Here is a 25,543-nt window from a genome sequence, read left to right as displayed (position 1 = left end):
TAGAAGTTGGTATACAGTCCAGCAGAAATAGCTCTAAGTAATGAAAACTCCACTGTGCTTGAAGGTTTTTGAGGAGAGTCATGTGCATTAGTGGTACTTAATAAATGTTCATTGAAATAACCACCTATTATTTCAGGTGCCCATTTTATACCCAACTCTGCACCAAACCAGCCACAGTCTGGACAGTTTAACTTTAATACGTTGTTCACTTGATGAATCTGGATCGATTCCTGATTTATACAAACTTGTTTTGTGTGTGTTCAAACGAAGGACAGAGTAAGGAAAAATACTGAAAAAACAAAAATCTGTAGAGCTAATATCTACCTTTCTTCTTGCTTAAGATTTTAAGGCAAGATTTCAGTGCTTTCATTTCACTAAGATCGATCCCACTAAAGAGTAACGGTGATTTACGCTTCTCCATTCTTCACACTAACTGGTTACTTCCTTTGCCTTGAGTTTCACCAACTTATTCAGGAAATACATCACCCCTACATCTACGGAGTGCAAGAGTCCTATTAGTCTCAGTCTACTCAGAAACTGTAGTTTCTCAGCTATATTCATCTGTGGAATATATTTTAAAAATACTTATATCAGACCATCTGCTCAGTGCTGAGAATGCAAAAATGAAAGACAAAGATCCTCCCTTAAAGAGTTCACCCAAGAGCAGAGCCAATTCCGCAAGCAGGGAATTATAGCTCTGCCTTTTTACACTACTGTCCTTGCCTTTATGTATCTGGACAGCCCATCCACTCTTTTATAGTGTAGAAATCAAAATTAAAGCAACTCTACTTTTGTTTTTCTTCTATCTATACCCTTATCACTTAGTCCCAATCTGAAATTTAGACTAAGATTTCTTGAAAATGTGTGACTTGTATTTGATAACCACTCTACATCCTCATGCTTGTAAGAAAGTTTCTGTCATATCTTGTGGAATGAATGGCAAATACTAAGTAAATTTTTGTTAAATTACATTGAACTTATACCAAAACGATCTCTACCAGTGAAACAGAGCAGGACCCTATGGTCCTTCCCCACCATGTACTCCACCCGCCTTTTGTTTGTAGAAAAACTTTAGCCAAAGAATAAATTCAATCAGAAAAGTGAGAAAAATGCAGAAGCAAAGCAGAGCAGTTAAACAGGACAAAATAATAATAGTTTAGTTATTCAGTAAAGTCAAGGGCTATCCATAGGCCATATCCTTTGAGTCATTTTGTACATATTGAAACTCCCACCAGGTGGAAGAAGTTAACTACATGATGACCAGACTGCAGCCACGACATAAGCCACAATTCCAAGACCTGGCCTCAAAGAAATGGAAACAAATCCACTCTGGAACTAAAGATTAACTATACTCAAAACAATCAAGATGACTCTGATCAGACCACTGCATGACCAATTTCCAGACGACTGTCAGAGCTGACTGTGCCATTTCTGCATGTAGCTCCCTCCCTCCACCTATACACCCCTGAAACTCCCCTTTAAAAGCTCTTGCCTACTGACTGTCATAGGAGCATCAGCCTTTGGACACGAGTCCACCCTCTCCCCTCTGGGTACTGGCCTCCAGAATAAAGCAACCTTTCCTTTCCACCAACCTTGCCTCTCAAGTATTGGCTTTTGAGCAGTAAACAGCCTGACCCCACTTTTGATAACACCAGCAGCAACAGAAACAACGCAGAAGTTAATAACCAGCTCCCTCAAATCAAAGTTTCAGTAATCTTCCTTAGACCACTGAGCACCTAAATATATGTTGCATAATTCAATGAATTTAAAACATTAATTAAATGTTTTGCAAGAAAAGCCCTTTCTATTCATATAAACATGCATACACACACACATATCAAATTTCTACTAAAATTAAAAATACATACTTTTTAGTAAAAATTTCCAAAGTGTTTCATGCATGACTTTCAACCTGCATGTCAATAAATGTTGCTAATGATAATTATCCTTAATTTGTTTTGATAAAAACATTTAAAATATAACAGTCTTTTGTCAGAAATAATGAGTTTTCATTGATGGGCATGAAACCAAGGAAATTATTTGACCCAGAGAGTTACCAACGCTGAAAGCTATCCTTGTACAACATGATTTTGAACAAGAACCCAATCTCTTCAGAGACATTATGTTAATATATTCAATTAAACATTTTTCAGTAAAGACTTCTGGTTTGCTATGCAGAGGTGGGTTTACTCTGAAGCTAACGCACCTTAAGATTTTAGGCTCCACAATTGCATAGGCCATTTCTAAGACCCAAGGGACTGGGGGGAAATGGTTGGCTTAGCAATGTAATTACAATTTTGTAAAACATCCAAAAGCAACTGTTACATTTTTTTCTTGTGAAGCTTTAGGACCCACAACACACGTACCTTTTTCGGTTATCACCTTTTTCAATGTTAGGTATGCTCCTGAAACATCATATATCATATCAAAATGTTGAGCTTGAAAAATACTTCCTCATCCCTCCCTATTATACAGTCAGGTACATTCACTGTAGAAACACAAGCCTGAATCTGTGTTAAATGCCACGGTGAAAATTTCCTCATTACCAATTCACGTTATAACCATGTTAATGGGAAGCATTAACTCAGATTTACTACCACCATTTACTTCGTGTCAGGTAATATCTCTGGGCCTAGGGAACCAGACTCGACATGCCAATACATGAGAATCATGTAGCTGCAGTGAACACTACAGTTATTTATAACACATTTTAAAGTGAATGTTCAGTATCTTATTATAATACGTTACTTTAAAAAATTCTTTTGCTCTTCATGATCAAACATTTTATTTCTTCTATTTAAAAGTTTAATTTTTTTGTAATCTTTGTTTTATTTCCTTGCGTGGAAAATAACTCTCCTTCTAAATCAAAGTACTTTACAGTCACAATGGTCATGCTTTTTCTTAGACTATCAAAATCAGAGTAAAATACTCCCTTCATAATATATACAATGAACTCTAAAACCAATGACCCTAGGAAAATGATATATATTTGGTTCCCTAAACACTATTAGACATTTTTCCATTAAGTCTTGTTACTTGAGTTTCTTTCCAAGGATTTTAGGTGTTCTCCTACATATTATATAACATCTACTACATTGGGAAGAGCTGTCTTGGAACAATGGCTAAGAATATATTGTTAATGTATTTTCTACAAGCATTGAGTTTAAGTACTTAAATGACCAGAATTTGCCTCAACAATAACACAATGAATTCCATGCTATCACTTTAGCCAGACATATTTTTACTAAATTACACTGAACACAGTATATAATCTCTACCAGATTACCCGCATATTTTAAGGAAATGATCCAGTTTTCATGTTGTCTCTATAGATAACTATATATTTGTCCCTTTCGTCTGAGAATTATCCAATACAAATATGTATATTTTTACATGACATATTAATATGGCACATAGGCTTGTTTTGTGTATGTCACGGTTCTCTAATAAATAGTATAAAAATTATGTTAGATGCAACATATTGGATTTGGTCAAATCATAGTTTAAATGCATTGCTTTGTAAGTGGATCATTGCAATAAATTAACCAACTTCTAGTTAACTGAGGATCAATCCAAAAGCCATTCATTGAACTGTAGTTACTGCAAACATCATAAAAGAACACAAGTTCAACTTCCTAATTATCTGTTTCTCCGCCTGTCTGTCTAGTGAATAGGTTGCCCCAGAAGGGACTTATGATGGCTTATAAGGATGCTAAGTCCAACAAGATACTAAATAAATGAAGCAAGGCAACACTAGAATAATAAATGTGGCAACACAAAAAAGGTTCAGTAATAAGAGGGAGTCAAAAGATGCTACCAGAACTTCTTGTCATGTTGTTCTTTGTGGACGATCAATTAAACTTGAAGCATCCGGAGAGGTCATGGGCATTCTCTCTCCAACAGTTGTGAGGACATGTTTCTGAGGACATTTTTTCTTTTAATATATTTCAACTGCTTTGTCATTATATCAAAGAACACTTTACTAAAAGCAATTACACAGAGGCCAGGTGGGCTGACCCCCCCCCTTCCTCCCTGCGCTCATATGCTACTCACTCCAAACCAGCCACAGCAGCCCTTTCTAGTTCCTCACAGATCAAGCCACCCTCTACTGCTTGGATTTACTTTCCCCAGGTGTCCACTTGGTTCATCCCGCACCTCCCTTTGGGCTCTGTAAAAATACTATGTCCAGTGAAGCTGACCACTCTTTAAACAAATTACAACGTCGCTATGGACACTCTTTATACCATTCCCTTATGCATTTTTCTCTAGATGATTTGTCAGAATCCGTCATGCTCTATTTTTATCCATTTGATCTTGCCAGGTTCCCCGCTAGGATATAAGCTCCACTCTACTCTTGGTGCTTTACTCCGTCTTCGGTTTCAGCCGTTATCACTACGCCCTAATTGTCTCTGCTCAGAATTTCCACCAAGAAAGCCTGATAAAATGTGGCGCTGCACAATTGTGAACACTTTGCAAAGTCTAAGTCAGCGATCCTCAAGATGTTTGCTTCAACCCACCAAGGTCCTCTTGAGGGGCCATGAAGAGGTGGGTTAGAATTTCCATCTGTACCACTACATTTTCCATAGAAACCCTTTGCACCACAAAGGGCTTAGTTAGTGCTAGAGTTAGTGCTAGTACCTGACTAAATTTGGTATTCATAAGCTAAAGCTAGGATGCAATTATCATTTATAGACTCTAACTCAACATTCTACAAGAAATCTGGTTGCCATGATACAGTGCAGTGTTTTTGCCAACCTCCTATATCATATATGCACATGCAATGAATTGAAAATTCTGCTTTCAGAAAGGATGCTGTATTATCTCCTACATTTTGAGCTTTTCAGAATTTTCAACTATTGATGTTCTTGCTTTGTCATTATCTTACTGTTAATTTATCTTCATCGACATCAATTTACTTTTCCTCTGATTTATTTAGGGGGATTAGTTACCTAATAATTGGATGTTAGAGTGTCCATGCATTATGGTCCAAAACATGACTCATACATATCCTCTTTGCTAAAGTAGATAGAGCTTAACTTTGTTATTCCTAGATTCCATATTCATGAATTCACCTACTCGTTGTCATTTATTTGTTTGTAGCCATTTGTGGACATGTGCAAAGCAGCAAAAAATTCGAGTCTCCTGGTTTGCCCATTCCTAACCAAGGTTAAACACTCTGGCTTTCCTGTTTCAGCGCTCATATTGTAAATAAGTGCTTATTTTGCAGTCTATTTAGTGCCACTTTTTTGTGTGCTTTTTATTGGTGCTTTTGCTATTTAAAGTCGTCCCCAAGTGTAGTGCTGAAGTGTTCGTAGGCACAAGAAGGCTTTGATGTGCCCTAGGGGGAAAAATATGTGTGTTGGCTAAGCTCTGTTAGGACATGAGTTATAGTGCTGTTGGCTGTGAGTTCAATGTTAATCATCAACCACATATATATCAATACATATATCACATATAAGTTATATGTTATATATAAAATAAGGTGTCTTTAAACAGAAACACACGTAAAACAAGGTTATGAGTTAATCAGTCGATGGAAATGTTGTGACCAGAGGCTCACAAGAACCTAACCTCTAATGTTCCCCGGGATCAATGGCTCAGTATTTGCTCATTCAGTGTTCATGGCAACTTTATAGAATATAATTACCATAAATAGTGAGAATCAACTGCAGAAACATAACCACCCATCCAAAGGAAAATTTTGCTCCATTTTAACACTTTTGTTATCCTTATATTTCATTTCTACCTACAAGTAGAAATCAACCAATAGGATACTTAGAGACCAAGGACGTTTGCCCTATTTAAGATAGTACCTCTCCCTCTTAAGTGGCAGACAGATATTAAAATGTGGCAGAGGAATGATAAGGAAAAGAGGGAGAGAGGGAAGAGAGGAAAGGAAAAGGGAAAGGTGAAAATGAAAAGGATTTGGATTGCACATACGCTGTTACGTATTCCCTTCTGATAACATCATCTTTTAAAATACCTAAAAGGTTGACTTGTAAACACAAAATTATTTTTTCATAAGTGAAATAGCTCTAAATTTGTACCAAAAACCACATTCAAGTATATAAAATGCTCAAGGTAAAAACAGTTATCGTATGTACGTTTGCATATATTTGCGTGAAATGTATATGCATGGTCAGATTATATTCATGATATTTTAGAGAAAAATATAAATGTTGTTAACCTGATTTCTTATTTAAATTGAAGTTTCTCTTCTCAATTACATTTTATCATCTACTAACTGTGGTTGACATAAAACTTAGTACATGTATATAAAATGAAAGGTTGAACAGGGCCAATCTAAAGGGCACTAAGCACCACCATCAAATCTTTGAGTATTCAGTGTCAATTCTCTGATAAAATGGCAATGGTACAGACATAAGACAGAATTAAATTCGAGTTTGGCAGATGTTCCTCTAAAACACTACAGAGACTGTCAATTCCTCCCATTCTATCTCCATCTTGGGCAGTTACTTATCTATATTTTATAGCTCTACGGACTTCCAAAAAGTATTGGGGAGGACCATATGTGGCTCAAGTGGAGACCACAAGTAGTACAACTGAATCAGTGTCAGAGATTTGGGGAGGAAAATCCTCTTATTGGCTTCTCTGCCGAAAGGCCAAGACTAGAAGCAAGACAACTGAGGATGCAAAATCTAAAGACGGATGCATTCTCGATTTTAGGCAAGTGCTAACCTTGACCTTGTGTTTCCCTGACAGCAAGAGCCTTCGTAAGGGTGAGGGGCATAGGGCACAAAACTTAAAGCGGTACTCATTCTCATTCGTGTAAGTTCTGATGGTAGAGAAATATGAAGGATGGCATGTACCTCTGGGAAAAAGAATACACCAGTTTCTCTATGCAGTTTTCTCCCATTTGGGTTTTGTAACTTAGCCCATCATGTTCATGTGATACCGTATGAGTTCAGGGTGATGAGCATTGGAATCAACATGGCACCAGCTCTTGATAAAAATAATAATCCCAGACACTTAGGTAAGCTTAGCATTTTGTTGTAGATCAGCCAGCATGAAGTAAATACAAAGGAAAAGTCATTGACTCCCTGAAAAATACAGATTAAAATAACTAAATGGCTGATGATCAAAGCAGAAAGAAATTTGGGTGAATTTAGTTTCTCTATGCAGACATTGTTACAAAACCAACAAAAGGGGCACTCGTGATATTCTTAGGTACACTTATTTTTTAATATAAGAATATGGTACACTTATGTACCATATTTTTATACACGTGTTTTAAGCTGAATAATAGTTATACTTTGGTGGTCTGTGGGAGCAGGGTATGAATTATTAGAATTCTCACATCATCATGTAGGGGATAAAGTAGGAAGATTACCCCCAAGTTATGGGATCAAACTGCAGTGAAGAGTTTGTGAAGCCAGAATATATATTCTCTCCACTCAACTAGATACTTCTATTTAGATGGATACATTTGCTCCAAGCTGAAGGGTTTTTCTTTTCACCTAAAGGCAAGCCTTACCGTAGAGACCATGTAATAAGCCTCCTATGAGCTTTTGGGTGGGTTTAGCATTCATTTTATCTGGAAACCTTGAGGATTTTCACGTTCAAATGTATAGAATTTGCCCTTAGACTCATGCAGCTTTCATTTGGATACAGTCAACTGACTTGATTATTTTTCTATGTGAAGAAATACTTAGCTACGGAAGCATTTCTTCAGCTTTATATTGGAGAACTGCATTTTAGGAAGTCCCTCTCCCCTTGTACCACACATCCTTTGGATGATTTATTTCAGCATCCTGTCTTTCATTTTATTTATTTTTTAAAAAAGGGAAGATCATCTCCGGCCTTCTTTTTCCCTCTGGCTTTTCTTTAATTATACTGTAGAACACCTGCCTACCTGAATGAATTCCTCTGAGAAGACAATTGCTAGAAGACTAGCAATACTTCCCAATATGTACCCTCTGTGTCCCTCCTTCTGTGTGTAAGTAAGGCTATCAAAATTGCAAAATACTTGGTTTCTCCTTGTTTATCTTTCCAATGACACACATATACCAAAAATACCTGTTTCTACAAATATTAAGTTATATCAAGATGTTCGATCCCCTTTCTTCCCTCAAAATGTCAGAATTCCACTACTCCAAAAATGTTAGGCAAACAGTATTAATTCTCAACAGATGTTTAAATGCTACCATATTTGGAACAAAACTGAATTAATCAAACTCAGTTTCTGAATTCAGAACTTTATGGCATATAGGATGGATAAACCTTAACAAGAGGTTTGAGCCAAACTTCAGACTAAAGGAAGTTCTGACCTCAGGCATAATCTTTAAAAAAGAAAAAAAAGGGAAAGAAAGAAAGAAAGAAAATTAACTGAGAGATTAACAAGCAATCCCATTTGTCTAGCTCCATTAAGCATCACTTTTCTTCAGCAGAATCCTAATGGCATTGGAATCTCTTGCCTCCTGGGAAACTCTCAAAGATGTCATTAGCTTTCTAGATTTGGAAAGTATTTGAGAATAAAACAATCCTGTGTGTGTGTGTGTGTCCTGCCCTTTCTTCAAATCTGTGGTTTGAAAAGCTGTCCTATGGAATTTTAAATCTGATTTGATTCTGAATATGTAAAATTTAAAACAGTAGCCAAATCCTTAAAGTGTTTTTAGGGTATGTATCAAATATTACTCATCAATAATGACCAAGAGAAACAGACTGTCCAAGTGTACTTCATCAGTAATTACCAAAAAAGAGTATATGTGTTGTAAATTCTGTTCCTAACATAACTAGTAACTGCTTCTCCCATCAAAAGTAACTGTTATTTAAGGTTTAGTATTTTATACATCTCAAAGTATTTTAACAGATATTGTCTGTTGGAGGTTCGGAGTCCAACTCTGTGGCAATGGGAGATTCGGCACCACCGTCCCTTCATAACAGATGAGCACACAAGGAAAGGAAATTTGAAAGACTTGTCTGTGGTCATGAAATGTGCCAATGTGAGAGATGCTGCTTGGGTTTCTACTTGTTTTCTCCTTAGACTATAGGTTCTTTTGAAACTATGCTTTAAAAAGAAAACACCTAACTCAGGTCAATTATAGAAAGTAGTGACGGACAGCAAAGTAAAAACATGTATCACTATTAACAATAACAGCTAACCCTTCATGAATGTGTCCTATGAGAGATGAAGTACTTTACATGTTATGTTATTTAGTTCTAACAACTGTATTACATAAGACCTATTATTAAACCCATTTTACAGAGATGAAGCTGACAGAAGCTGAGTACAGTTAACCCTCCAAATCCACAGATTACGCATTCCTGGGGATTCAGCCAACTTCGAGACCCACAGATAAGGAGGGCCAACTGTACTAGGCCATTTTATATAAGGGACCTGAGCATCCTCAGACTTGAGTATCCTTGGGATGGGGCAGAGGGGGTCTTGGAACCAATCCCCTGCAGATACTGAGGGATGTTATTTCCAAGTAAGTGGTGATGGTGAGGGTCACATTTGGATCTCCTTGCTTTATGAATCTGAGTTAGGATTTCACAAGTAACTAGGCTAAACTCCTTCTCAATGCACTGCCATAATCTACCAATGCATTACCATTTGCACTAGGTAATATATCCAAGGGTGATCATGTAAAATGCAAACTGTCACATAATTTCCAATTCCCTATGAGAAAACAAAACAAAAATCTTCCCTCTTATTTTTCTAAAGCCCTTATCTGTGGGGTTTAATCCCCATTTTCTTTTATCCTCTACACGTTTCTTATCAGACAACCAACTGAAATCATGCTGCTATCTTTTGTGTTGAACATTCCAGAAAGCCGCAAAATAACCAATCTCCTTCTCCCCATCCCTTTTCTCTTCATTTATTTCCTTCAGTTGGGTTTACGGCAGGCTTTAAAACAGTGCCAGGGCCATCAGAGGAATTCTGGGGATGGTAAAGTCTGTGACCCCAGGTCATCAGGGTGGGATAACTATCATTCAAAATCCAAACTTGTCTCCTGGGCCCCATGTCTTTCCAGTGGACTAGGCTGTAGCCTCAAAATAGGCTGAGAAACAGCAGTAGCTTCAGACACTCCCAGTACAGCCCTGAGCCGTGTCCAGGGCCCACAGTCTGGCCGATGTGTTACTGATGCAACAGGCTGTCTCTCAGCCTGGAGACCCGTCTATGCCAAAGTATTCAGAGTTCTTAAAATTGCCCTAAATGTACTCTCGAACTTCTTACCGGAACAGTGTTTGGTACTCTAGTTATATAGGCTGTATTTATGCAATGTTTAGAATGACATATTAATAAATAAAGCAATCTATTTAAAAATAAACAAAAAATCTATGGAAAAGGCTCCTTTAACTTTTAAAACCGAAGCAGAATGCTGAGACACCTGAAGGAACGAGTAAGAGAAAGCAAATACCAGCAGTGTGTGCAGGAAGCTTTCAGAATGTGCTGAGGAAGAAGAGAGACTCAGCTCCTCATTTACCATTTTTTTCCTGAGGAAAAAAATATTTGGAGAAATTGGTTTTGGCTTTCCTAGTTAACATTCAATTTTACTCTAGCTTCCTCTTAGCATGTTCACTAGTTATTTTATGATCATATTATTTAGTCCAAACCCTGATTTGTTCCTACACTGTTTTCCTCGAGAGATAATGATAACGCTGTTAACAATAACAGGCCACGCAATCGCGTCTTGTGTCAATGGCACAGTTCACATTAAGGGAAACAAAAGTCATGATTTTTCTCTTTTGAACTGATTGGACTGGTTATAAATGATCGAGGTTTAATCCTGATCATCATATTTCAGGACGTTGAGAAACATCGCTGAGTCTGAGGAGAGTTCTGGAAACCGTGTCATAAATGAAATACCTGAGTTAAAGAGTTCTTTAGTCTTTTCAAGCACTCAGTTTAAATGGGGAGAGGGGGTTACCAAGCAGCTGCCTTCAGATATTTTAACAGCTAAATATAATTCAAGTTCCTAAAAGCATGAGTTGTCCCAAAGCTTAATATCATCTCACACCACCACTCACGGCATCCCATGATTTCGTGCTTCCCATGCAATCAACAGCCATCCGTCCTGAACATCCAGGCACGACGCTTGGTCCAGGCACGATGCTTGGTCCAGGCACGATGCTTGGGAGTGGACGTGACCCCGTTCCTCACCAAGCTGACTCACTTTTGGAAATACACTCCCTCCCTTTTACACTTTGTTTTATGCTTTCATATTTACCCTATCTTTCTCTTTATGCTCACCGCAGCCTTGTGAGGTTACTGTTGTTCCTATTTTATAAGTGAATGACATGAGAAAAGAAGGTATCTGCTTGAAGTCACACCATTGTTGAGTGGCGGCCAGTGCGCAAACCCAACTCACGTGACTGTGAATTGTGTGTTTCCACCACACTTCCTGTCCCGACTAAAACACAGACCTGAGGCTGCCTGATCAATCAACCATCGGGGTACTGTACAAAGAATTCCTGAATTTAGAAAGAGACTAGAGCAAATGAGCTTTGAAGTTCCAAGCAGATCTACCCTGAAAAAGAATTCAAGTTAAAATAAGAATATATTATTTTTCTTTTTGATGAAAATATTTGATTTGGGGTTGGCCAAAAAGTTCGTTCAGGTTTCCCTTTAGATCTTAGGGAAAAACCTAAACGAACTTTTTGGCCAACCCAATATAAAATTTCGAATTCAGTATTAAGGACATGTGATTTGAAAAAAAAAAAAAAATCATTATATGTGAAACCGAGCAGGACCCTGTAGGGCTCCTGGGCACAGAAGGCTTTCTGTGTCCCCCATTTCTTGTTTGTAGGAAATAGGCTTCAGCCTCCATGACGTTCCCTGAGCTCCAAAGGACAGGTCCAAACAGTTGCTCATCGGGGAAGGGAGGGGATGCAGAGACAAGGGAGGAACAGTCAAGAAACAATAGTGCAGCCTTGGGGCAGGGGCCTGGATCCCCCTCAAGGGATACACATAACAATATCTTTGAGCTCTTCTGAAGAAATAAACCCCCCAACAAATGCAAGATGTTAACTACTTGATGAAGCATTCTTCGTTCCAGAGATGTCACAGTTTGATAACCTTGAGAACCACAGAAGCTCATCAAGAGACCACCTGAGGCCAGATTAAAGGAATGAAGGCCCTGCACACACCCAACGCCATAAAACACCTCACCTCACCCCCAGACTGGGACACGCAGTTTTGAGGGCATTAGCCTACTGTGTCCCCCTTTGCCTGGCAAAGCAATAAAGCTATTTTCTACATCACCCAAAACTGTGGCTCCGAGATTCTATCTGGCACTGATGCACAGAGGCCAAGTTTCAGCATCATATGTGATACTGTGTATCTCGTGACCAAAATTACACAAAATACTTTTTCTTTCTTTTTTTTTTTTTTGCTAAATTCCAAGAGAGGTCATTGCTTGAAAAAATAATAAAGAGAGCTACTGCATGACTGTTGAAGCCTCTCACGTAGCTTAAACTCCTCCCCCCACAAAGCTTCCATTTCTCCTACGCATTCTCTAGCTCTGGACAGAAAGTTAAAACTAGAGGGCTGTGGAAAACTAGACTTGATCAGTGTGCCCAGAGTTTACAGAAAAATCAAACTTAGACATAAGTCAGAAGCCATAGACAGTGTGAAGAGAGTAACACTGAAAAAAATATATATATATATAAAAAACATGATATTAATCCTGTGAATATTAGTTCCCTTTTGTTTCTCATCATAAATCCCATTGTGAAATCTTAATTGGATCTGAAACAGAATGCACTTCTTTCTCTGACCCTAACCCTGACTCCTCACTCATTTGTATATATTCTCCATCATCAAGTGTACTCACATTTCCAACAAATGATCTAATCAATGGGAAAAACCAGTCTTGTTTCAGATCATTACACTCCACAACTGCTCTCCCAAATTCACTGAACACAGCGTTATGCCACAGCCAGAAGTCTATTTGCAGGTGTTACAATGATTAACCAAAAAGATACCTTATCCTCTGTAATAAGGCTTGTATTTTTACTTTCAACGTCAAGCTTTGCAATACTATCCCATCATTCGACACGAATCTTTGAAAAAACAATTTTCCAAGGTTGTGTACCTACTCGACAATTCAAGTCACTTTTATTTTAGACATGGCTCTGTTTCTTTATATAGTCCAAGTATGATTTTAGCATTACAAATGACCTCTCTCCATGTGCTACAGTCACGTGATTATTTCTCACCTGTTTCTTCAGTAATCATCTTTAACTGTTGATGGCTTCACTTTTCTTAGATAGAATTAGGTTGAATCCCAATGCCTAGAGCTCACCAGTATCTGCTTCTCCTGAATAAGCAAAATGAGTTAGCCACCTCAATTCAGCTGTTACGATTCAGCTGAGAAAATTATACAAACTGTTAAGGAGAGAGTGTGTGCAATACAGAACTGAGTTTCGCAGATACATTACGAAAAAGAAAATGTCAACTTTTACTTCTTCATTTCAAAGAACCAAGTGCAGAATGTGTAATCTCTCACTCTCCACACAGATTCTGCTTCAGTGTGGACCCTTAAATGACTCACAAATCAGAAAAATCTAATTTAAGTATGGTTTGACTAATTTCACTAGTGATCATCACAAATCTTTCAAACTCACATCTGTTGAACATTATGTATGTGTTGTCCAAATCTTGATTGTGTGTTTTCAGTTAAATACCTTAAAACATGTCAGCATTTTAACGAAGAAGACAAGTAAATACCCTAAGGGAAGCATTCTTATCAGATAATTGTGCACTGTTTACACACACAACTTGCTGGAATGATGTTTATCATTTTGGTTCTTGTAATTACCATTCCTGTAACACAGCCCCATCTTGAGAAATTACTCTTCTGCATTTATCTTACAGAAGACAAGGATTCTAGCTTAACTAGGAACGTAGATGGCCTCCCCATACTACCTTGGTTTTTTCCCCCCAGATCATCTGGGCACTCTGGTATTTGTTGGTGTGGTGACAGGAGAGACAATAATCCCCAGGCTTTTGTTCTGAGAAGACCTAAGGCTGGCTGAGGCCAACGTGAGTATTTTCCTGACCATTTCCTTTTCTCTAGCTATTCTTTACTGGAATGTGTTCAGACCTTCTCTTATATTGAAATGTTAAGCCATGAGGTACAAAAGTAAGCTAAGCTGAGGCTTGAGCCTATCTTGCTCCATCTTTCCACACCAGCTCACTAGAGTACTACACTGCAGTGCAGGGCCAACCAGCTACCAATGCTCCTAATCTCTTTAACCCCTTCAGGGATGGGCTAATGGTCTTCCCACTTGTTTGAAGGTGTACTTTTATCAGTGAAAACTCCTTAAGTGTATTATATATTTCATATACCAAAAACTAGAATTTTTTAAAGATGAGATTATTTTTAATTGAAGTCCTAAATATTTTCTTTCTAGACTCTCAACGGTTTGTGATTTTTCCATACCCTATTCTGGAAATTTCTGTTCTAGGGTTCATTTCGAATATTTCTGTGTCCTGGCTTAAATACCATTTTAATCTCTCCATTATCATGCCCTATTATTCTAACTATGTTCAGTTTCCAGATTTATTAAATTTTAGGAAGTAGTATGTAATAATTTGAGAGCCCTTGTAAATATATCTATCCTCTCTTGAACATATGCCTTTTTTTTTTTTTTTTCCTGTACGCGGGCCTCTCACTGTTGTGGCCTCTCCCTTTGTGGAGCACAGGCTCCGGACGCGCAGGCTCAGTGGCCATGGCCCACGGGCCCAGCCGCTCCGCAGCATGTGGGATCCTCCTGGACCGGGGCACGAACCCGTGTCCCCTGCATCGGCAGGCGGACTCTCAACCACTGCGCCACCAGGGAAGCCCGAACATATGCCATTTTAAAGGTAAAGGTTTCAAAAACATATGTTAAGAGGCCTTGATAATAATGCAACTAAATCTGACACTTTGAAGAAAAAATTATTTTTATAGACATAAAACATCTTATTAACATTTTTCCAGAAATTTAGTTTCCAGATTTGCCTTCTAACTCTTCTGGATTATATCTCTAATGACTGTCCCCTTCCTCTACTTACTGTACTTCCAAATGTATCTTTTACCTCATCTCCAATATAAGAACTCCTTCCTAAATCACAAGGCTTTTCTGAAGATTAATCAGTACTGACTGTGAATCAGAAATGTTATAGGCTCTACCAAGAATCATTAAGAGAAATTCTCATTACTAAATCTTTCAAACATTAAATAGAATACTATTCATTATTTAGACTTCAACTCTCTTATGAATGTATTAAAATGTAAGACATTCGACTGCATTCTCTTGAGCTACTTCTGACGGTACCTATTATTTTCCAAAGCAATGTTTTATTTATAATCATGAGGGTTAAATATTTGTGGCACACTGTACAGTATAAAACAGTTCTTTATATTTTGTAAGCAATGGGGGAGAAAGCGCTTATTTAAGTATAGATCAGTAGACATCTTCTTGGGATCCTAGACTACAGAGAGCAGTCTTACATGGTTCAGAAGAAAAAAAAATCAATTTGTCTGAGACATCCTAAATTGATGTGCTTTTGAGAAACAAGATCAATTACTACATAAAAGTATGGATATTACCTGACAGCATTTTAGATTTAAATTCCATCCACGTTTCAGACAAACCCACAACCTCATCCTAAAAATGGACAGTGGACCTTAATGAATCATTCAATACACATCCCTCAAACCAGCGGTAATATTTATTCGAATCTGTAACGACAGCTTAGATAATTTTATACCTCCCTTCAGGATTTCGACACTTTCAGACATTTTTTCAGCAGAAGAACATGGCAGATACCCCCTTGACCAAGTGATCAAAGTGAACATCAGTATGAATGAGTCCTAGCGACATCCTGTGCCTCCTGCCAAGATGCAGTGAGGAAGGTGCACCACCACTTCTGTGGAATTCTTGCCCAAACTATTGACACATCACCTGACACGTCTACAACAGAAAGAAGCGTGAAAGTAACCCAGATTGTGAGAGACTCTACCAAATTACTAGTCAAGAAGGACAAGAGATGACTTGAGGAGACAAGACAAATGCAAGACGTCATACTGGATTGGCTTCTGCCAGAAAAGCCACTTTACTGTAACAACTGGAAAATTCTGAGTACAACCCCTCGATGAGTAAAGAGTACTATACCAATGTTAATTTCCTAGTTTAAACACTAGGTACAGTCACGTACAATGCTAGCATTCGGAGAAGCTGGGTCCTGGCATGATACGTCGCGACCTATATGTAAGTCTGAAATGATTTCAAAATAGTTTTAAAATTTTACCTATGTGATCTCTATTTTACAGGTGAGAAGATTGTAATTTATTGCGTTTTAGAGCATTGCTCAAAATAATGAGGAACTTGCCAGTATAAGCCAGGGTTTCTGCTTACTGATCTTTCCACTATATAAAGCTTTCCACTATATAAAGCACCCAATAGTTTTAGAAGACTCTGTCCTACTGGGTTTTTTTGGGGTTTTTTGTTTGTTTTGTTTTGCTTTTTTGGCCACGCTGCACGGCATGCGGGATCCCAGTTCCCCCTGCAGTGGAAGGGTGGAGTCTTAAAACACTGGACTGCCAGAGAAGTCCCCTGTCCTAGTTTCTAAGAAGATAATCCCCCCACCTTTTTTTTTTTTGTCTCTGATATGGAGACTGAATAAAAGGATCATGAAATCACAGAGGTTTTCCAGGTATCCTCATGAAAGCGTTTGTTCACAGACCCATGAATTAGTGCCTCTGGTTTACCCACCTCCACAGCTGCAGATCAGCTGCAGGACTGACTATTCTCCATCGCCATCTGGTTACCTGCTTGGCATATCAACCAGACTGAATGTTATGAAAGAGGAGAGTTTATTTTTTTAAACTCTTTTATCTAGCACAGTCCCTAACACAGAGTAGGTATTTAATAAGGATTTGAAGAAGAAGAGAAGGAAGGGGAAGAAAGAAAACACAGGATAGGCTGCACAGCATGCGAAAGATTTTAAGCGCATTTATACAAACGACTGTTTCTCTCCAGTGATCACAATCATTATGACAGATAATCAATGTAAATCAGACAAAATGATTAGGATGAAATTTCTCCCACTCTAGTACTCAACTATGTACGCTTAAACCAGCAAAGGCTCAGTGACTGTCCTGCTCATCTAATTCTGTCATTTATCTTGGTGACTTACGGACACCGCTGCAGATTCTGTGACTCCGTATCAATGAGCACAGCATAGAAAGCTGACCAAAAAATTATAGTGCACTTACTATAGAAAGGCCCCGTATCATCCTTTTAGTTGGTATCTTGTCTTTGCACTTAAAAACTCAACATAAATACAACATAAAAACACAACGGGTATAGACTGAATTTAATTTTTCTTTTATGATTTTTGCTTCATCACCAAATGGGTAACAAGTGTGTATAAACACACACATTAAAGAAGACAGCATTTTTAAACGATTTTGGCCAACACAGACACACTATCAGAAAATAGAGCCAATCTAGGCTATCTAGTTTGACTATAATTACGCTTATAACCATAAGTCCCTATCCTCCAACTTTTAGTTGTGTAGTAGCACATGTAAAGTACTTGGTAGCTAACTACAACCTTCATTTCTAACCTAAGATAACTTTGAAGAGAAAATAAGCTATATTAAACTGAATTAATGGTAGATGTCTGCATTTTAGTGGCAAAGCCTGATATATTTTATTTTCATTATGGTTTTGAAAGAACATACAAAGACTTGGGGTTGTTGATTTTATGTGGAGAAAATGCATTTACCACTTGATAGTTATACCGGAGTTTTATAAGAGCTAAAATTAGCTCCCAAAAAAATATTTCTAAGAGTCTGAACTTATTTGCATCCCACAGAGCTTATCCATGTCCAAATTCCTTTTGAAGCCACAAGGAGTTCCACATTTCTACCGGCAAAGTAACAAGAAGATAAAAACAAGGGTGTTCACAATTCACTCTGGTTATAAAAATGTTATGAAAATGGGTTTCCTATGCATACACAAGGAGAACAAACTATTTGCTTTCCTCTAAGACTGGAACCAATTTCAGGTAATCTACATATTTAAGAGGATGCTTTTGCTGTTCTTTTTCCCCCCGAAATCTATAAAATGTAAATTTTACCATGATATAAATGCTCTTCCCTAAGTACTTAATATTGGGGATTATTTTCTTTTTGTGTGTCTAATATGAATTAGCCCCGCTAAGGAATCTCATTTGTAACCCAATTCTTTTAATGCAACCTCCTTTCAAGATGAAAATTTCTTTTCTGGAACACCGAACAAAGCTTTGGTGATCAGGAGACAGAGAATCTCTCGGCGAGAGATATGGCTGAGGTGCAATTAAATGCATCAGAGATGCTCACCAACACTTTCAAGCCAGGCGAAACTGAGAGCAGAGTGAATTCTATACTGCATTCCTGTCTTTGATTTCGACTAGCGCAATAGGCATAAATTCTCCCTGAATGAGGAGGGAAGAACGGGGAGTAGCAGGAAAGGCAAGAGTGATGTTAACAGCTAGAGAAGCAGACTGTGGAAGAGGAAGGAAACACACATTTCAGTGCAAGTGACGGCCTGGAGCACAGCAAACGGCTGGCAGCCCATTATGGGGAGCAGAAATGAAAAACACTTAACACCTGGAACTGAGGCTGGGTGGTTTTGTAGACAAAATTTTTTGTCAGACGGTTAGGGGACATTAAGTGAGAAATGCCAAGGTGAGGAAAAGACTGGACTACAAAAGTACAGTGTGATGCAATCAGATGGCTGGAAACTGCTATTTCCTATGCACTTCGAGAGCCAGGTCAGGGTGATACAAAGTCACAGGGGGAAAAGGATGGCCTCTCCACTTCATTGCCCCTGTAGAGGGACAAGAAAACAGGTACGGCGGCAACTAAGAAATACTTTTAAGGAAAGGTGCACTATTATTCTTTAAAACAGAGCTCCATACAGCACGGTGACTCTAGTTAAATATATCATACTGCACATTTGAGAAAGTTGCTAGGAGAGTGGATCTTAAAAGTTCTCAACACAAGAAAAAAATTTGTAACTATGTAGTGACAGATGTAAATGAAGACTTATCGTGGTCACCGTTTCTCAGTTTACACAAATATCAAATCATTGTGTTGTACACCTGAAAATAATATGTCAATTACACCTCAAACAAAAAAAAGAGCTCCATCGGAGTAATGACTAATGACACCTTCCTTATGTCAACACATTGAGACTCCGCAGTTTTTCAACTCCTATTACAAGAAAACGATGGGATGCTAATGATAAAGGTCAGATCCTAACCTAGACCAGAGGTCTGTGCCCTGGAGGCCTCTTGGTGAGGGTTCTAGAAGCACTCCTGGCCCTTTCCAACAGACTGTTCTACTTTGGTCTTGAGTTATCACGTTAAACAAACTCGGTAAATTGGCTAAAATAATAAGATCATAAGGTATCTTGGGACCTCTCTATCCTCAATGTCTAACACACCAAATTTTATTTAAGTGTAGAATAATTTAACTGAACTTGTTGGGCATCAGCCATTAACATGGTCTCCAAATTGAAGGCTAAAAAAAACCCGTTTAGACATGATTTCTCTGACATTTAAGTCCTTGTGTTTAAGGACTGAATCATTTACCCACTAACCATATTTTTGCCATAGTCTTATCCCATACAAATATAAAGACAAGCTGTATTTCCATTCACATCCAACACAGACCGCTCCTCTAATAAACTGCATTAAGTTTAAAATAATGTCTACTTTCATCTGAAGGATCACAAATATAACACTGGACACAACACAATAGATTATTCACAACCCAGTTAATTTATAATTAAAAGGTCGTGAAATAAATATCATGATGTCTAGATTAACGTATGTTCCAAATATTTTTATCTCATTATTTCTCAGTAAAAACACTAATTACAGACATCATTATTCCCATTTTAAAGATGAGGAAGCTACAGTTTAGTAATAGGCCACTTAACCAAAATCATACAACTAGTAGGAAATGCCTGAGTCAGCAATAAAACTGAAGTCAATTTGACGCACACTGTATGTATCCATTATGTGATTAAATAAAGCCATCAAGTTTACCAAGGTCATCATTTATATTTTCCAAATTACCCAAATAGCTATGTTTTTTCAGGAAGACTCAGAGTGTAGCCATCTAACCAGCATAGTTTATGCATCTGTGAAAAGTAAGGATTAGGTTCCTTCTTTTCTTCCCTTGCTTATCTGCTTATCCATTCTTCCATTCTTCATCTAGAATTTTCTGTTCTCTCAGTCCTGTAAAAACTTCTGGTCATAGCCATTACCTCCCTCAAGGTAAAAAAAAGGAAGATATATCTATTGTACATACCCAAGTGATCAAAACTGGACTGAAGTCAAAATTATTCCTATAACTCTGCCTATTCAGACCACCAACCTAAAAAAGACTCATCATCTCAAACAACCTAAAGGATTCACGTTCCCAGCCACCTTTTCTCAAGCGAATGTAAATCTCTCCTTTTAAAGCCTTTCATTAGTCTGCTCTATAAATTCTGTTTCCATCTCACATTATTTTATTGCCCCTTTTCTGTACTTTAATCAATTCAGAGTTTTTTAAAACCTATTTCCATCCTGGGCTTCCCTGGTGGCACAGTGGTTGGGAGTCCGCCTGCCGATGCAGGGGACACGGGTTTGTGCCCCGGTCCAGGAAGATCCCACATGCCGCGGAGCGGCTGGGCCCATGAGCCATGGCCGCTGAGCCTGTGCGTCCGGAGCCTGTGCTCTGCAACAGGAGAGGCCACAACAGTGAGAGGCCCACGTACGGGGAAAAAAAAAAAAAACCTATTTCCATCCTGAACATTTTACTGTGAAGGACAGTATTGAACTCCTCATATACAGCATTCAAGACATAAGCACAAACTTGTTTCCTGCCACATAAAATCTGCTAAACGATTGTCTCTGATTAATTGAAAAGGAGGCACAGAATATGTGCTACCTAATCAAGGAACCACACAACTTCTCTTAGAAAAATAACAACAGCACATAGCCCAGTACCTTCACGTGCATTTGGAATTTAAGTAACCTAGAGACATGCATTCATAACTTTAAACTGACTTACAGGGATTATTTCGATATAAGCATTTTAAATTGTTATGGTGAAGGGTACAAAATTTAAAATAAGGGTTTTTTTAAAATTTTAAATTACACTGATTTCAAAATGTCAACCTCACCCAAGCAACTCCATTTAAAACCAAATTAATGGAAGTATTTTAGTCGTGTTTAGAAAATTGGACACTTGTACAAAAAATCGTGATTTCACCTAATAACTACAGATCCTTATGAAGTAGTTGAATTATTATAGACCTGTCCACTGAAAAAAGTTTGATGAATTTCTCAAATTTTCATTAAAAATGAATGAAATTCTGAGCTAGATTCTTAGTCACTAACATTGCATAAGGTTACTGCTTTCACTTGATTTACAAGAAAACGAGAGATGGAGAGATTTAATACATGTAAAGTATAAATGGCGGTGCTACTGATAACAGTAGAATGGCTATGAAAAGAAATATATACATGCACCAAAAAAACAATTGTGTACATCCTTTCTTAGGGCAGAAAAATGCTACGACCAGGCTAAAAGAATTCCTAATCCACACCCCCAGAAAACTTTAATGTATTCAAATCCTTTTGTTTACAACACAGTATCAGAATTTGTACAAGATAGAGGCTTTCAAAGGAAAACAAGCATATATATAATAAAGATCACCTTGACTTATGTAGATACCTATCAAGAAAAATCGATTTTTCACCCTTACCTAAGGTCTATTCAAATGAAACGATGACCCACGGAATAAATTGCAAAGATTCTTCCTCAACCGTTCACAGTTGAAAATATACTCAGGGAAAAATTCCTCAGTTTGCTGTGCTTCACTTTATCAGGAATAGATGCATAAAACTGACAGTGAAAAGCATACATGCAGATGTACACATGTCTCGCCAACACACTCCACTTAGAAACCCTCCACCAGTGCGCAGAACCAAGTTGAAAACGCTCAGGAAATCTTCAGAGACATGAAAATAATCAAACCTGCAACAGACTAGAAAGTGGGAACACAGTACCAGGATGGTCGGGGAAAAGGCCACGCCCCCTGAAGCACCGTTCAGTTCAAAAGGAAGCCCAGATACACAACCAGAAAGAAGCTGTGAAAAAAAAAATCTCCATCTGGCTACCAATTGGCCGCCAAATAAATACACCCCAGACTGCCCACTGTTAGTCTAATATCACTTCTCATGGACTTCTGTTCACATTCATTTTTAACCAAAATGTAATTTTAAAAAGCAAATTTTAAAAATCCATTAAAACAAGACTACCACTAAGAAATGTAGGTTTGAACTGCTCGTGATTTAGAAGCAATAGGCACAGTAATTACACTTTGCAATTTTTAACTGCAAGTATCAGAAAAGGATACATAAGCATAAGTTAGTATGAGCATTATTCAACCAGGAACCCCCAGAAAGAAGCTCAAAAAGCAACTGGCTGGAAGAACCCACTACTCTTCATTTATCAGTGAATATTCTTGCTCTCATCTTGGAAATGGCAGCTTTACTAACATGCCACAATCATGGTGAACTAGGCGTCTGTAGGATCCTCACCTGTTCCTAGGAATAAAGCATCACTCCCTAAATTGTGCCTACACGGGATGAATAACACCTGGATTACGGTTTCAGCGTGGCTCATGAATGCCCAAAACCTCGCAATAGTTCGTGTTTTCCATCCCCAAAGCAAAAATTAGCAGTTCTCCATTCAACCATACACATTCACAACAATCATTTGTGACTTCGAAAGGCCAAACGCCCTACCTTTCCTACATAGAGGGGGTCTGAACCCATGTACTCCTCCAGCACAAAGAACTGATTCCACACCCAGCTGCGCTTGGTCCGGGACCTCCCTGATTGGAAATAGGGCTTTGATCTGGACCTTGAGAGTTCTGCTTGACTCATCCCAGAAAAACACAGGAAAAGAGCTATTAGCTGCAGAAAATGGCAGAATTCCACTTTGCCCAACTTCATCTTTTTTTTTCTTTCTTTTTCCTGTGTAAGAAAAAAACCTTGACAAGAGAAAAGGCACAGTTCCAGTTGGCTTAGTAGCTCTTGCCTCCGGCAGGGTGTCAGCTGGGAGTCCAGAGATAATAATTTGTAGAGTGTCCGGTTGGGAGAGGTCACAACTGCTGAATAACCTTCGCCAAAGAATGGTGTAATAGGTACCTACCAGAACAAAGAGAAGAGCTGGTGTCAGAAACCGAAACACACAATAACACTTAATTTCCTTTCATTTACTGACTTACTCTTGATCTTCCCAATATATCATTATTTGTATCATCATTAAAATATGAATCATAAACATAGATATAAAATTGCACAAACTGTTGCCATATTCATAAATGACATAAATACTGCTGATGCAGAATTATCCTGATTCCGTAACACAACCTTAACATTTCGTGGCTCTTCTAGTGCATCCTAATTTTGAGCATATGATTTAATACAAATGGAGCAACACATCAGTTAAAAAATCATTTTAATGCTGGCGGTTATTTTTCTTTTCTATTATAGTCAGTTTCATTCGCTGGTATTAGAATATGAAAGCCAAGCAGCTCAGAGCAGTGGTTTAACCAAATGGAAAGGACAGATGCTGGCTTAAACCTCTTCTGTGAAACCGTAAAGAGAAATAAAGAGGTATGAGGTGCTTCAAAACCGGTTGATTGATTCTGAGTCACAGACCACCAGCTGTTTTGACGTGTTCTGATTTGATTGTGATCAGCTGAAAAGCTCAGTGGTTTCCAATTTCTACCCTTCAAACTTATTGTCACGTGTGCTGTGTAGCATGTTCCGTTATTCTATTGCACTGCAGTTATTTGCTACTTTACAAATATTCATTGAACCTCTTGCAGCATGGCTTGTACATAGTAGGGTCTTTCTCCATCAACATGGATGGGGTTGAATTATATTGATCATCAGAGGGCTGAGAAGACTCTATTCGTGAGCCTGATTCACAGTTCTATGCACCCAGGAGGTGCCTTAGCAGCAGCACAGAGAAAATCTTTTACCCTAAAGTCTAGTTATTTCAGTTACAGAATTCTGATTATGCAAGAGATATACAATCAGTTTACAAAACCAACTTCCCAATACACCCCAAAACACAGAGGAACGAAAATGTATGACAGTGTTCACTTAAATCACTGCACGTTGGTTTATGAATTCATTTGACAACCTATAAATAAATCAACAATGGGATAATTAAGGCGAAGGATTAACACTTTTTTTTTTGAGGAACAGGAGAAAAATCGTTTTAAGAATATGAAGCCACACGATAGCTCCCGACCATGCAGAAAATACACTATCTTTAGGCCAACTTTTCCATCCTTCTACCTTCTCTCCTGTAACAGCAATGTCTGCTACTCGTGAAATGATTTCTGACAGTCAAATTGCTTATGGAAAATGCCATATATAGTACAAGGTGAAATGTACTAAACGTGTTAATAGTCCACACAACTGGAAGAAACAGGTTGCATGTACTCTGAGTTCTATTCAAATGAACATATTCCTGTTAAAGATACCTCTGTAAAGCTGTGAAATTCCAAAGGACATTCCAGAATAACCCACGTAAAGCTAACTGATGTGCTCTGAGAACCCCCAGAAAGGATAAACTATTACTGGAGCATATTAACTGCAGTCTGTGCACTGAACACCGTCTCCTAGAATCCAGATCTCCCCTCTGATGATCAAAAATGAATTTGGTCCATTTAGAAATCACTCTAGAAGGGCGAGTTGTTCTACCCTTAGAATTATAAGACGTAACTTGGGGTCATCGACTGATATTCCATTGGAGGCCCCTCAGTTAGGTTGGAGGTTCGTTGTAGGTTGGTCTTAGCTAACCCACCTAAGAGACAAGTTACCTGTCTCAGTTTACCTGTAGTTAAAGAAGTCAAGTAGATACTTAACCTAGGAAATGTGCACTGGTGTAGGGATTCGTCTGTGATGACTGGGAATCAGGACCAAGGTACTCGTGGTGAGTGGCCTTTAGTGGAAGCACAGGGATGGGCACGGGGTCCCCTTCACAAACCAGGTTCCTGGGGATGGGGGATGGGTGGGTTAGGGTTGTGGTGACGGGACTGAGACCAGCACAAGACCCCTTCAGCCAAAGAACATTTCCAGTTTCACCACACTCCTTCCTCAAGAGACAATGAATTTTCTCATAAAAACAAGGCCATAAATGCTTTGGTCCCTAAGACAAAATGTTTTAAAATGTGCTATGGCCAAATGATGTTATTTAGCCTACTCTATGGATTAAGGGAACTTGATAACATTGTTTCAGTGTGAAAATGTACCCAACCTCTAAAAAACTAAATAGCAAATGAACTTTTGGGAATTCTCGATTTGGGGAGTTGTTGTAATTAAACACTGGTCAAGTCTGCGGGCATATGCCTCAGACAAAGATTCAAATTCTGAGACTGTCATGTCTTAGCTATGTGATCTGGGACAAGATTTTTAAATTCTGAGAAGTTCCAGAGATGAATCCTCAAGTCTCCCACTTAT

General features: G+C 38.3%; 1 protein-coding gene across 2 annotated transcripts in view; it reads right to left on the bottom strand.

Moving 5' to 3' along the window:
• Positions 1-25,543, bottom strand: part of CDH7 (cadherin 7) — a 190,210-nt gene that overhangs the window by 89,163 nt on the left and 75,504 nt on the right. For both annotated transcript variants that reach the window (XM_019937195.2, XM_073790799.1), the window contains one exon: positions 22,808-23,212. In XM_019937195.2, coding sequence (XP_019792754.1) covers positions 22,808-23,017 — 210 coding nt within the window. In that variant the 5' untranslated portion in view covers positions 23,018-23,212. The remainder of the gene's footprint in view (positions 1-22,807; positions 23,213-25,543) is intronic.

This window comes from Tursiops truncatus, chromosome 13 (assembly GCF_011762595.2).
Source record: "Tursiops truncatus isolate mTurTru1 chromosome 13, mTurTru1.mat.Y, whole genome shotgun sequence".
NCBI classification, from domain to species: Eukaryota; Metazoa; Chordata; class Mammalia; order Artiodactyla; family Delphinidae; genus Tursiops; species Tursiops truncatus.
The sequence above is the reverse complement of the archived record's forward strand: the minus strand, read 5'-3'. Positions and strand labels throughout refer to the sequence as shown.